Source organism: Oncorhynchus mykiss, chromosome 17, assembly GCF_013265735.2.
Source record: "Oncorhynchus mykiss isolate Arlee chromosome 17, USDA_OmykA_1.1, whole genome shotgun sequence".
Classification (NCBI taxonomy): domain Eukaryota; kingdom Metazoa; phylum Chordata; class Actinopteri; order Salmoniformes; family Salmonidae; genus Oncorhynchus; species Oncorhynchus mykiss.
In genome coordinates, this window is record NC_048581.1 from 21,409,775 (window position 1) to 21,424,449 (window position 14,675).

General features: G+C 42.3%; 1 protein-coding gene across 1 annotated transcript; it reads right to left on the minus strand.

Annotated features, from left to right (window-relative positions):
* Positions 1-1,851: 1,851 nt before the first annotated feature.
* On the minus strand, positions 1,852-7,656 carry LOC110493441 (transcription factor SOX-10). Its single transcript, XM_021567709.2, has 4 exons — positions 6,889-7,656; positions 5,494-6,171; positions 4,838-5,106; positions 1,852-4,632 (listed from the first exon to the last, which is right to left on the minus strand). The coding sequence occupies exons 2-4, from the start codon at positions 5,931-5,933 to the stop codon at positions 3,851-3,853; spliced, it is 1,491 nt and encodes a 496-aa protein (XP_021423384.2). The 5' UTR covers positions 5,934-6,171; positions 6,889-7,656; the 3' UTR covers positions 1,852-3,850.
* Between the last annotated feature and the right edge of the window lie 7,019 nt (positions 7,657-14,675).

Consider the following 14,675-nt stretch of genomic DNA (forward strand, 5'->3'; position numbering starts at 1 on the left):
TATTCAATGGTTCTCTTTGTCTCTCTGAGTAACATGCAGCCTCAGCCGATTAAACGCAGCGAATTAGCAGTCAATTTTAGTTTGCCACACACACAAACAGAAATTAAACTGCTTAGGGGAAGGGTTTGTGTTGTGGGACAGAGATCTTGTTGTTGTAGCACTGACTACATGGCAGTGATTTGATTTAATAGTGATGTTTACAGTGCATTTGGAAAGTATTCAGACCCCTTGATTTTTTTCTCCAAAATAAATACTTTACAACCTTATTCTAAAATGGATTAAATTATCCCCCCCCCCCCCCCCCATCAATCTACACACAATACTCCATAATGACAAAGCAATAACAATTTTTTTGCAAATGTATTAAAAAATAAATGAAATTACATTTACATAAGAATTCTGACCCTTTACTCAGTACTTTGTTGAAGCACCTTTGGCAGCGATTACAGCCTTGAGTTTTATTGGGTACGACGCCACAAGCTTGGCACACCTGTATTTGGGGAGTTGTTTCCATTCTTCTCTGCAGATCCTCTCAAGCTCTGTCTGGTTGGATGGGGAGCATCGCTGCACAGCTATTTTCAGGTCTTTCCAGAGATGTTCGATCGGGTTCAAGTCCTGGCTCTGGCTGGGCCGCTCAAGGACATTCAGAGACTTGTCCCGAAGCCACTCCTGCATCATCTTGATTGTGTGCTTAGTGTTGTTGTCCTGTTGGAAAGTGAACCTTTGCCCCAGTCTGAGGTCCTGAGCACTCTGGGGCAGGTTTTCATCAAGGATCTCACTGTACTTTGATCTGTTCATCTGTCCCTCGATTCTGACTAGTCTCCCATTTCCTGAAAAAAATCCCCACAGCATGATGCTGCCACTACCATGATTCACCGTAGGGATGGTGCCAGGTTTCCTCCAGACTTCAAGCTTGGCATTGAGGCCAAAGAGTTCAATATTGGTCTCATCAGACCAGAGAATCGTGTTTCTCAGGGTCTGAGAGTCTTTTCAGTTGCCTTTTGGTAAACTCCAAGCCAGCTGTCATGTGCCTTTTACTGAGGAGTGGCTTCTGTCTGACCACTCTACCATAAAGACCTGATTGGTGGAGTGCTGCAGAGATGATTGTCCTTCTGGAAGGTTCTCCCATCTCCAAAGAGGAACTCTGGAGCTGTCAGAGTGACCATTGGGCTCTTGGTCACCCCTCTGACCAAGGTCCTCGATTGCTCAGTTTGACCGAGTGGCAATACGTGGTTCCATACTTCTTCCATTTAAGAATTATGGAGGTCACTGTGTTCCTGGGGACCTTCAATGCTGCAAAAATGTTTAGGTACCCCTCCCCAGATCGGTGTCTTGACACAATACTTTCTCAGAGCTCTACAGACAATTCCTTCAACATCATGGCTTGGTTTTTGCTCTGACATGCACTGTCAACTGTTGGACCTAATAATGTTTGCCTTTCCAAATCATGTTCAATCAATTACATTTACTGCAGGTGGACTTCAAGCTGTAGAAACAATTCAGGGATGATCAATGGAAACAGGATTCACCTGAGTATAATTCTGAGTCTAATAGCAAAGGGTCTGAATACTTATTTAAATAAGGATTTTAAAAAAAAAATACATTGTGAGTGGATTGATGAGGAAAACTATTTATTTAATCCATTTTAGAATAAGGCTGTATCATAAAAAAATGTGGAAAAGGAGAAGGGGTCTGAATACTTTCCGAATGCTCTGTATATGTTGTGTTGTTACTTGTTATTATTTTACCTGATGCTTTTGTAGGACAATATATATAATTTGTCCTACAAACAATATATATATATATATATATATATTCTCAAAATTTGCAATGAATTTCAATAGATTTCAGTTTTGTATAAATAAATTGCTTTAATAGAATGACGACGTAATGACAACATCAATAATATTTGTACATTGTTGTTTCTTGTAGAAGAAAGCAGATACATCAAATGTGTAGGATACAAAGTTTTAGAAACTATCCAGGAATGTACAAAATGGAGAGAGAAAAAAAGCTAAACGTGAAATTATTTTTGATAAAAACTTCATAGCAGAGGTGGTCAGTATAAAATGACTCCCGTCTAAATCACCTATGGAAGAAGAGGCATGTGGTGATCATTCACATTGCAGAGGGAGCCGAGAGGGACATTAAACAGGATACAGAAAAGGGAGATGCAGAGGGGAAACCTTTGTACGTAAACTATAGCATGTGGCATTTGTTCTAAACAGCTCACTAATTCTCACTAAGAGTAAATCTTTAGTTTAAAGCTGGAGAATTCTTCACAAAAGGATTTTACCGACTTTGTACTTGCTGAGTCATGTAGATTGTTTTGCTTTGATAATTTGGTAGACAAATGGAATTAGAAGCAACCAGAGCGTACAAATGCAATCCATATCAATAAAAAAAAAAATCCAGTGACTTCAACAATTGTTTTATTATTTATGAGTAGTATAAGCGAAATGTGTGCCATATATTCTCATCGAAGATATTAGAGTAGAGTGTTATTGGCACATGTACATTGAGTTGAGGTAATGTGCTGCTTTCCAGAACTCTATGCTAAAGTGTTTCCAGGAATTCTCTTTCCCTCCTTTTTTTTGTCCTTTTTCCTCGTCAACTCTGGTTTTGCACAACGCAACACATAAGGAGTCAAGCAGCATCCCAGAAGGTGATACCTAGTCAGTTGCACAACTTGAACGCATTCAACCGTGTCTTCCACATCTAACAGAAACCCTTTGAATCAGAGATGTGCAGTGGGGGCTGCCTTAATCGAGGTCCATGGCGCCCGGGGAGTAGTTGTTGCAGGTTAACTGCCTTGCTCAAGGGCAGAATATAATATTTTTCCACCACGCCGGCTCAGGGTTTCGAACCGGCAAGCTTTCAGTTACTGGCCTAATGCACTTAACGGCTAGGCTACCTGACGCCCGTAGACCAACGCATAACGTTTTTGACCCGGTAAACTGACCTTTCTTTCAAAAGCAGTGGTGGAGATATGTCAGTGTAATATCGAACCAGAGTGTAAAGTCATATAAAAAATAACCACAAAATACATCACTTAAGTCATAAAAAAAATTACTAAAATTAAGTCACACAAACATTTCCTTTAGTTTGGTTAATAGACTCGGATTATTTCAATCTAAAACAACCCAGTTCTGATAAACATCATGTTGTATTTTTCCTAGGCTGATAGCCTGTCGAAACCCGCTGAAAGCCAGTCCTTGCCGGCAATGTTACTCAAACCTTGTTATATAGGTAGCTAGGGTTGGAAAAATTCCATTAACTTTCCCCAAATTCCCCAGTTTTCCAGAAATCCCAGTAAGAGGATTCCTGGATATCCTGCTTATTCCCTCCTAATTCCAGGAACTTCCAAATAGGATTTCTGGAAAACCTGGGAATTTTGGGGAAGTTAGCAGCATTTTGAAACCCTGTGTGTATCCTTCTTACCACTACGGTATTAGTTATGTGTGCTCTGGGCTCATCATCACAATAAGCCCTCTTACTATACACTATGACACTCTGGCAGCTGGGATCCTGACCTTACACACTAAAACATGGCACACATTGGTTAAAGGTTTATTCTGATTGGCTATTGACCATTGGCTGTGATAGAAAATATACTGTACAGTAAAATATTATAAGGACTCCATGGGTAGAGATACACTGTCAAGTCCCAATGAATCCCAATACAACATCAGTAAGATATCCATCCTTTGTTAACCCGCCACACACACATTCAGTAGCCACCCTACACCCTTCCAATCTTTGTCTTTCTTTATCCCTTTCTCAGGGTCGTGAGAAGGTGGTGTAGAGACGCACACACACACACACATCCGATCCCATGCATCTCAGTCTCTCATGGCCGTGACAGGGTGGTGTAGACTGGCTGCTCCCAATGTGTAGGACTGTGAGACTGGGCCACGCTGGAGGGGTCAGTGATGGTAGTGTAAAGGGGCCTCTGGCTGGGCCCCATGTAGGAGAAGGCTGAGTACAGCCCCGGGGCCTGGCTGGAGTGGGCGTAGTACGGCCCCGGAGCCTGGTGCTCCCCGTACTCAAACTGGGCCCTGGAGGGCAGCGAGGGGAAGGCTGATCCGTAGTGGGGGAGGCTGAGGGGGGTGTAGGTGACGTGGGTTCCTGACGAAGAGGAGGAAGACTCTGCGTAGTGGCTCCCGGCCCCGGACTCACTCTTGATCTGGGCCTTGGTGGCGTCTGAGGCTGAGGGGGAGGGCTGTTGATGCTGATGCTGCTTGGAGAGCCAGGCGGCTGAGTGGCCGCTGGCAGCAGCGAGGGCGTAGGCGTAGGATGTAGCGGAGGAGCTTGATGTGGCGGCGCCGCCCTGGCCAACCCCTGGGTGCCCGTTGGGCGGCAAGTACTGGTCAAACTCGTTGACGTCGAAGGGCTCGATGTTGGCCATCACGTCGTGGCTGATCTCGCCGATGTCCATGGTGCAGAAGTCGATGTGGGGTTTCCCGCCCGCTGATGAATGGCCCCCGGAGGCCCCCTCTGCTCCAACCCCCAGGCCTCCTCCACGGGAGGATCCTGAGCCACCTCCGCCCTCCCTCTTCCCCTCCGTCATCTTTCCAGACTGGAGCTCTGTCTTTGGGGTGGTGGGGGGTGTTGGCGGGCTGTGACCCTGACCTGGAAGGAAAAGGGAACATACCGATCAGCAAAGCAATAGAAGTGAAACACTTGGAATGGAGACCAGTAGTTCAGTTTTCTTCTTGTTCTCTCAGGTTACAGAAGGCCGTGTGGTGCCAGGTGGCCTATTGTTTGCCCTAGCTTGTTGAAGTAGGACTTACTCATAGTATTGGGTAAATTCATTAACCAATAAAGCTGAACTCACCTGCAGGGTGGTGGTGATGATGGTGGTGGAGGTCGGCCAGGGGGGACCCAGCCCCTGTACTGTGCACATCCAGGTGGAGGGCCTTGTAATGGGACTGGGCGTGGCTGCCATCCCCCTCTGCTCCCTCCCCTCCCTCACCATTGGTCCCCAGCTTGCCGTTCTTGCGTCTGCGGGGCTGGTACTTGTACTCTGGGTAGTCCTTCTTATGTTGTTTCCGCAGTCGCTCCGCCTCCTCAATGAAAGGCCTCTTGTCACTCTCATTCAGGAGCCTGTGGAACAAAACATGGTCATGGCAGGGCGGCAGGTAGCCTAGTGGTTAAGAGGGTTGGTCCAGTAACTGAGAAGTCACTTGTTTGAATCCCAATGCTGACTAGGTGAATAATCTGTCAATGTGCCCTTTACCAAGGCATTTAAAGGCATCTAGTTGCTCTGGATGAGTGTTTCTGCTAGTTAACTTTAATGATTATATAATATAGTGCCTTCAATTTCAGAAACATATTTTAAAAATACGGGAAGGAAATGTATCAGAAGTAAGTAGGACTTTATGCATGACTCATGCTTCAATTGCACACAAACGCCAACAAGGCCTACAGGTAGCCTGTAGATTATCAATTTCCCACGTAGGCCTATTCATTTCAATGCCTGCCAATGCCCACCTCCACAGTTTGCCGAGTGTCTTGCTGAGCTCCGCGTTGTGCAGGTGAGGGTACTGGTCCGCCAGTTTACGGCGCGCGGCCTGCGCCCACACCATGAAGGCGTTCATCGGCCTCTTCACGTGCGGCTTGCTCTTGTTCCCGTTGTTTACGCGCACGGGCATGGGCACGAGCGTCCAGTCGTATCCGTCCAGCACCTGGCTGACCGCCTCGCGGATGCCGATGGGGAACCGGTCCATATCCACCTCTGACTTGGGTACTAGTCCACCGTCCTCTCCGCCGCCATCTGCGCCAGAAAGCCCCGTCAGTTGCTGCGACGGACCGATGAGCGGGGAGTCCCGGCCGCCGGTGGCCCCGGAGTGTGCCGGTGACAGAGAGTGACCATCATCTGAGCCCCCGGGACTCAACTCTGCCTCGGATAGACTGTGCTCCTCTCCAGACATTTTAATGTATAGGCTATTATCGATTGGCAACAAAAAAAAATATCCTTGCAGGAAAATTTGTTAAATTTGTTCAGAGAATGCAAAACTTTAAGCTACAGCTGAGAGATGTGCTCCGGACTCGCTCCTTTATGTGGAATTATTCCTATATGCCACGCGTAAACCCATAGCCTACTCGTGCGTAATCGAATGTACCCAAATCCTGTCTTTTGCACTTCCCATTCACTTCCACCGATGTCGCCTGAAATGAATAATATAGAATAGAACAACATTAGGCAATTAACACATTTTACATTGGGCAATGAGGTCAGAACCCCATTTGATAACTTTTTCCACATGTTTTTTTATAGACCTAAGCAGAGACTGTACCCAGTGGGAACAGACGTCAATTCAACGTCTATTCCCAGTGGATATGTCCCATTACAATGGTAGGCCTAGAAATGACCGTTAGCTCTGAGACGAACAGAAAGACATTCATACAATGTTTTCTTGTTGACAGTTATGTTAGGCCACAAAATGTAACGAATGATAGGCTAATATATGTCCACTGGAACCAATTTATAGGCTACATAATAAGAGGACCAACTTCTTCTTCGCCGGTTCTTGTCATTTTGCATCAGTCCATATGCCATTACAGGCTAATCATAGGAGGGTTTGCTTCACCCAAGATGCCCTATTTTCCAAAGAAACAAGGTTCGTGAAGAAAACTGAACATTAAAAACTAACATCATAACTGTTTCAGTACTTATCTTTAAATCATTCTGGGAATATGTATTTTAATGTTTTAATCCTATTTTAAGGCTAAAGCTGGAAAAGCCCGTAAAATTCAGCCCAACATCATCTTGGGAATTAAAAAAAACCTCTTAGATAATAAGATTTGGATATTTCTGAAATTCCACCCAAAAGCGTAAACAAATCTATTTTATGTTCATATGGAAAATAAAGTTACAAAACTTACCAATGCAGAGTTTAGGAGGTCGCCCGTTCAACACGGGAGTTCGTGCGTTCCCCTGTCCAACAGTGTGACGCTCGCCCTGTCCCCTGCCCCCTCGTTTGGTTTGCCCTTCAATGAATGGCCGCTCTGTATCGCGCACCGGAGCTTAAAGAGCGCCGTTGTGAGAAGGAACGAGAGAAAAAAAGTGATTGAAAGTGGAAAACATTCTGAGAGGCAGCATTCCAACACTGAGTCGACGCCACCCTCTTGCGCACACGCCGGACGCCTATTGGTCATTTAATATTCTCCGGCTTTCTTACTGGACGACGGGGTTACTGTTATTGCCTGTCCGTCCGTCACCACTAATATTTCCAATGAAAGGAGGTGAGATTTTACATCAGAGTGGCTTAAGTGACTTTACACTGGCTCTATTTAGGAACCAAATAAGGCCCGCTTTGTTTGATGTGTTGACATGTTATATTGAATAAATAAACAATCATGATAATACATTTGTGGTCAAAGTACACTAAATTTCACGAAAAATCTCCAAGGGATTCAAATACATAACGTCGTTATATTCATTATAACGTCATTATACAGTTGGTGGGCCCTATTTGATGAGTGACTATGTTACTTATATCTAGGTCATCGTTAACCCCAGGAAATTAATAATGAAAGAATTAGGTCTATGGCCTAAAAATAATTTAAAGTACTACTTAATACGTTTTTTGGGGTATCTGTACTGTACTATTTCTATTTTTTTTTACAACTTTTACTTTTACTACATTCCTTCCCTGACACTCAAAAGTACTCGTAAAAATGTCGAATGCTTAGCAGGACAGGAACATGGTCCAATTCATACACTTATCAAGAGAACATCCCTGGTCATCCCATACTGCCTCCGATCTGGAGGACTCACTAAACACAAATGATTCGATTGTAAATGAACTGTTGGCGTGTTCCCCTGGCTATCCAGAAATGTAAAAAACAAGAAAATCGTGATGTCTGGTTAACTTAATATAAGGAATGTGAAATGATTTATACCTTTACTTTGACTTTTGATACTTAGGTATATTTTATCGATGACATTTACTTCTGATACTTAAGTATATTTCAAACCAAATACTTTTAGACTTTTACTCAAGTATTATTTTACTGGTGACTTTCACTTTTGAGTAATTTTCTATCAAGGTTTCTTTACTTTTACTCAAGTATGATAATTGGGTACATTTCCAGTACTGCCTGTGGCTGATATAGTACTGAAATATGACAAAAAGTGATATAGGGTAGAGTGAGTTGCTGGAGGAGTTGAATTAGATCCGAAATCATCATCCCTATATTGTTGACCAGCATTAAGGGCCTTATGGGCCCAATCCTGAGGTCAATGTACGTGACCTTTCACCCCTATACTCTATGAAATACGTAACTTTTCTCACTCCCCGATATTGCTCTTCCAAATTGCTCTTGGACGTCCCTTAAAAATATTGCATATGCATCTAAAATGCATGTCAAGATCCAGAGTGTTCTGTGTGTAAGGTTGTGCTGTTGAGGTCAAATCATTCATTATGTTGACTGCATTGAATGTATTGTTACTGTAACTGGCTGTATTCTATGTAACTTGTAATAACTTACTTGTAGTCATTAATATCAGATATTTACAGTATATACGTACATTGTCACACGTTAAGATATATTAAGGGACTGAATATTATGGGCCACACACACACACACACACACACACACACACACACACACACACACACACACACACACACACACACACACACACTGATTGCAACAATAACCGCCAGTGTTTCCCTTTTCCTTCTCATGTTGAATCCGTGTCTCAGTTTTCTCTCTCTCTCCCTTTCTCCCTCTCGTCTCTCTCTTCTTTAGCCTCTTTGTTGTCATCTCAGGTGAATTGTGACCATGTGATCAGATGCCCTGCAAGCACCCTTCCATTAGCCTCCTAAATGAAAAAAAATGAGAGGAACAAAAAGCAGTTTTGTGCATCTTGAAAAAATGATAAGAGAAAAGAAAGAGATGTGTGTCTCTGGGCCCTGTGTTCCTACACAGACACAGTATCTCACACATAACACAACATCCAAGGACTGCACTAGCTGGACTAGCTTTCTCCATCTGTTTTATTCTCATGTCCACCGAGACCATGGGTCTGGGCCTTTGGGTGCTGGTCTTGGTGGGTTCGTCCGAGAGGGGTTGGTTGGGGGTGCAGGATTCAGGATGGGGGCTACATACACCCCTCTGACTACACTGGGATACTGAGGCCCTGTCCTGGCCTTGATGTGAGTGACTACTTCTGTTTGTGTATGAGTGAGAGGAGTTTAAAGAAAATCCCTCTCACTCATATGCTGACAAAAGGTTTGATTTGATGTGGATTTATATAAGCAAGCAAAGGAATCTGACAGACTAAGAACAAGTTGGAATGAATTGTGATAAGTATTTTGTGATTCAGAGTGACTGTGCTGTAGGCTATGTTATATTATGCATTAGGTGAAATAAAAATCACTGTGAATTTATGCAGGGCATGGCATTATTTTTTTATGTGAATGCGAGATGTTTACTTAGAGTATTCCCAATGTATTGTAGCTAGAAGGTAAAAATATGTTTTGAATTTATTTAAAACGAAACTGTTTTTTTAGTGAGACTCCAAATTAAAAGTAAATAGTTAATTAGCAGTGATTCAAGTTGTCATTATTTTGTTAATTCACATGAAATCCTCATTTTCTTTCGTTGCCAAAATTAGCGTTAGATATCCTATAAATTCTCAATATACCATTAACTAACGAAATAAGCACCTGCTTTACAATTTTCGCAAATTAGCAAAACTGCAATTGTATAATATACGTTCATAACACTGAGATCATGCTCCAATGCGATGCGAGAAGAGTGACTTCAGTCAATTATTTGCGAGAAATGTTATAGGTCTTCTAGAAATGGTTTAATTCTGTTTAGAATTCCTGTTAAATAACGCAACAAAACTCTCTGTGCTACTCAGCCTATCATAGGGTCAGTTCAATCAGAATGTTCATACTATGTTATTCATTGTTGTAGCATTAATCGTGGAGAAATGCATTCATATGCTATAAATATATATATATAAATTGTACAAATTGCTCTAAAAACAATTGTCTTGATAGTGTGGGAGAAACGCACTAAAGATAGATCAAATGAATGAACAGCTAGGCGCATACGAGTTGTAAACAACTTTAAAAGGAGGCCTGCCAAAAAAAGTGAACTTGATGTATTGGTCCAATAACGTTCGTTTGATTTCCATCTCGCTTTCGATTTTTTTTCTCAAGAATTACATACTTGCAATTTATTATTTTTTAGGCCTAATCAGTCGATTATTATAAACTATTTACGTCTAAAAGATCATCCGTTTTTGAATGTATAAGTTAACATTCGTTTGATTAAATATTATCTTTGAAATATTAATAGCTAGTTCAATAGCTAGTAATTATGAAGAAAAAGTGGGGCTTTTAGGAAATTAAAGTTGAGTGCAACTTTATAGCCTAAATACAATTAATCTCTGTCTGTTTATAGTCAACTATGAGACATATTCTATAGGCTACTACTAAGACTACTACTAAGACTACTACTAAGACTACTACTAAGACTACTACTAAGACTACTACTAAGACTACAAAATAGTCTTAGTAGTAAAAAAGACAACAAAATACTGATGTCAATCTATTAATTTTAAAGAAAGTCTATTTGAATTGTTTGTAAATGCATTTTACTCAATCTTTTTAGTTTGTTCCACTTTACACAAGATGAGGGACTGGATGTGCTTATCAATACAATGAATTATGTACATTTTTGGTACAAAGGTAATATTTTCATATAACATATTGTCCATATCTTTCTCCTATCCAGGTCCCATCTCTCCCATCCAGGGCTATGGGCCCCAGGGGCTGACATAGCTCTGTGGAAAATAGAACTCACATGTCCATCTATTAACCACAGTGAGACATACATACCTGCCATGTGACCGGCTGCACTAATGTGTCTGCTCCTGTCGCTGTCAGAAGAGTCTGTATGGTGCTGTGGCAGAAGAGAGAGAGGGGATGGGGAACTCATGACTAGCAGGTTCAAGGGGTCGGGATTCACTATGTCTGACTCCCCAGGTGCATGTGGGGTGATATGGAGCAGCAGTAGCCATTTTGTGTTCATGTTTGTGGCTCTGTCCCCACAAAATGTAACCTCTTACTCTCAAATGAACCAATAAGCCTGCAGCGACATACTATGAATGTCATTGCGATGTCATGTTCTAAAATGATAGTGGTGGCAGAAAAATATTTTAAAAAGGGAATCCAGTTTTGCATCCTGGAAAACAGCATGCTGATGGTGAAATCCTAGAGGAGAAGAAGAAGGAACGAGAGAAGGAAATAGAGAGAGATGGCTGCCCTTTTGTGTTGGCATCAGTCCATAGAATAGTTTCACTGGGAAATTCCTGAAATCTGACGAGAGAGAAATAGAGAGAGAGAACAAGGGAACATGGACAGCGGTCAACATATTCATGCAGTGGGTCACATTCTGCGTTCGATTGTCGTGTGTATAATTGAGGGAAAGACAGTCAGTCATTCCCATGTCAATGGACACGTGGGGCTGATGTGAATGGCGCTGTTTGTTCCGAATGATGACGCACTCAATAGAAGCCCCGAAATAATTTGACAAGGAGGAACTGCATATATTAGCACGGTTGTATTTGACAACCTATTGCTTCCTGAATGATGGAAATATTCTGTACTTACAGTCAGAGTTAGCTTATACTTGTTTGGGTTTTTCCCCTATTAATTGTGACATGTTTTGTTGACACTTCAATTTCACAGTTAGCAACAAGTAAAAATACGTAGTTCAAAATCATTTCATCACATACCTATTGGCCAGAACATTTGTAAACAGGTTTGACACAATCAGGGTTAAGGACAATTCAGGAATTAAACTATTCTCATCGACAAATTCCACATCCAAAGCAACTAACAGGAATTAAAACCTAATCAACCCTCTCCAACTGACCCAAATCTCTACATCTTTTTAACAACTTGCTCTATTTGATTAATATCACTTCTAAAAAGGAGAATTTCATAACAACATAAACAACCAGGCCCTGTGAGTGACAAAATTGTGTATCATTCATGCTGGGAAAGGGAGAATGTGGATGGAAGGCCCCAGCCCACGTCTCCATGGTTCAGGGGTAGCCTTTACCCTCCATGGCTCACATATTTCACATATTTACTCCTAGTTACATTATGACACTCAGCCTGCTCTGGATACCATCTTAGTAATTATAGTTTTTACCCCCAAGCCATAAGATTCCTGAACAGGTAACCAAATGACTACCCAGACTATTTGCATTGTGTGCCCCCACCCCTCTTTTACGCTGCTGCTACTCTCTGTTTATCATATGTGCATAGTTACATTAACTATACATTCATGTACATACTATCTCAATTGGCCCGACCAACCAGTGCCCCCGCACATTGGCTAACCGGGCTATCTGCATTGTGTCCCTCCACCCACCACCCGCCAACCCCTCTTTTACGCTACTGCTACTCTCTGTTTATCATATATGCATAATCACTTTAACCATACCTACATGGACATACTACCTCAGTCAGCCCGACTATCCGGTGCCTGTATATAGCCTCGCTACTGTTATAGCCTCACTACTGTTATAGCCTCACTACTATATATATCCTCGCTACTGTATATAGCCTCACTACTGTATGAAGCCTCGCTACTGTTATTTTTGACTGTCTTTTTACTGTTGTTTTTATTTCTTTACTTACCTATTGTTCACCTAATACCTTTTTTGCACTGTTGGTTACAGCCTGTAAGTAAGTATTTCACTGTAAGGTGAAATGCACCTGTTGTACACCTGTTGTATTCGGCGCACGTGACAAATACACTTTGATTTGATATATCCTGGGACTAACATTCAGATGTATTTTATACCACATCATACAGGATATATTTTATTAGTAGATCATGTCCAGATATAAAATATGCTGTGATTAATTGAAACCGTGTTCTTATTGATGACAGATGCAGTGCATTCGCAAAGTATTCAGACCCCTTGACTTTTTCCACATTTTGTTATGTTACAGCCTTATTCTAAAATGGATCTAACCATTTTTTCCCTCATCAATCTACACACAATATCCCATATTGTCAAAGCGAAAACAGGTTTTTAGAAATTATGGCACATTTATTAAAAACAAAAACAGACATACCTTATTTACATAAGTATTCAGACCCTGTGCTATGAGACTCGAAATTGAGCTCATGTTCATCCTGTTTCCATTGATCATCCTTTAGAGGTTTATACAACTTGATTGAAGTCCACATGTGGTAAATTCAATTGATTGGACATGATTTGGAAAGGCACACACCTGTCTATATAAGGTGTCACAGTTGACAGTGCATGTCAGCACAAAAAACAAGCCATGAGGTCAAAGGAATTGTCGGTAGAGCTCCGTGACAGGATTGTGTCGAGGCACAGATCTGACAACCATCTCTGTAGCACTCCACCAATCAGGACTTTATGGTAGAGTGGCCAGACGGAAGACGTTCTTCAGTAAAAAGGCACATGACAACGACCCTGAACACACAGCCAAGACAATGCAGGAGTGGCTTTGGGACAAGTCTCTGAATGTCCTTGAGTGGCCCAGCCAGAGCCCGTACTTGAACCCGATCAAACATCTCTAGATAGACCTGAAAATAGCTGTGCAGCGACGCTTCCCATTCAACCTGACAGAGCTTGAGAGGATCTGCAGAGAATAATGGGAGAAACTCCCCAAATACAGGTGTGCCAAGCTTGTAGCGTCATACCCAACAAGACTCGAGGCTGTAATCGCTGCCAAAGGCGCTTCAACAAAGTACTGAGTAAAGGCTCTGAATACTTATGTAAAAGTAATATTTAACTGAAATTTAGGTTTTCAAAAATTTGCAAAAGTTTCTAAAAACCTGTTTTTGGTTTGTCATCATGGAGTATTTTGTGTAGATTGATGAGGGGGATAACTCTTTAATCCATTTTAGAATAAGGCTGTAATGTAACAAAATGTGGAAAAAGTCAAGGGGTCTGATTACTTTCCGAATGCACTGTCTATGACCATTTAGCAGACACTTTTTGTAAAGAGACTACTAGTAGTAGTAGTGCATACATCTTCATATGAGGGGCCTCAGTGGGAATCTAACCTACAATCCTGACACTGCAAGTGCCATGCTCTACCAACTCAGCCACCCAGGACCACTGTCAGACCATACTGATGCCACGGCTCCCTGTGATTCATAGTTTAGTGATTTAGTGATATAGTGATTTAATGTGCACGGCCTCATGCAGATTCCAGAAGGATGAATAAAAAATTATGCTGCTTGCTGACCTTTGTCTCTCCTCACCCATTTTTTGCAATGAATCACTGCAGCTGCGCAACACTTAAATGGGTGCCCCTCTCTTCCCGTGAGTGTCTGTGACTAAAGCCATGAATCCTCTCTTTGTGTTCCATTTGCAGAATTGCCCATTTCTTGCCCTCTCTCTTTTTATTTGGGAAGGGGGTTGAGGTTGGCTTCGGCGGCGATAGTGGTGAGGGTGGAAGTTTGGTGGGGGGGGGGGACTTGTTGGACCGCATTCCTGTGCAGCTGTGGAGGCTGGTGGAGGTTGGGGCGGGGGTTTTAGAGAGAGCAGGATCATCATTGCATTTGCAAGGCATCATGAATGGCCTATTGTTCGTCCCTGGGTCCGTATCCACACTGGCCCGAGTTACCTCAATTGTGATGGAGGGATGGAG

Coding starts and splice junctions, on each gene's coding strand:
- LOC110493441 (XM_021567709.2), bottom strand. CDS start 5,933: ATGTCTGGAGAGGAGCACAGTCTATCCGAGGCAGAGTTGAGTCCCGGG. Junction 5,107..5,493: donor ACACTCGGCAAACTGTGGAG/GTGGGCATTGGC, acceptor TTTGTTCCACAG/GCTCCTGAATGAGAGTGACA. Junction 4,633..4,837: donor TCATCACCACCACCCTGCAG/GTGAGTTCAGCT, acceptor TTTTCCTTCCAG/GTCAGGGTCACAGCCCGCCA.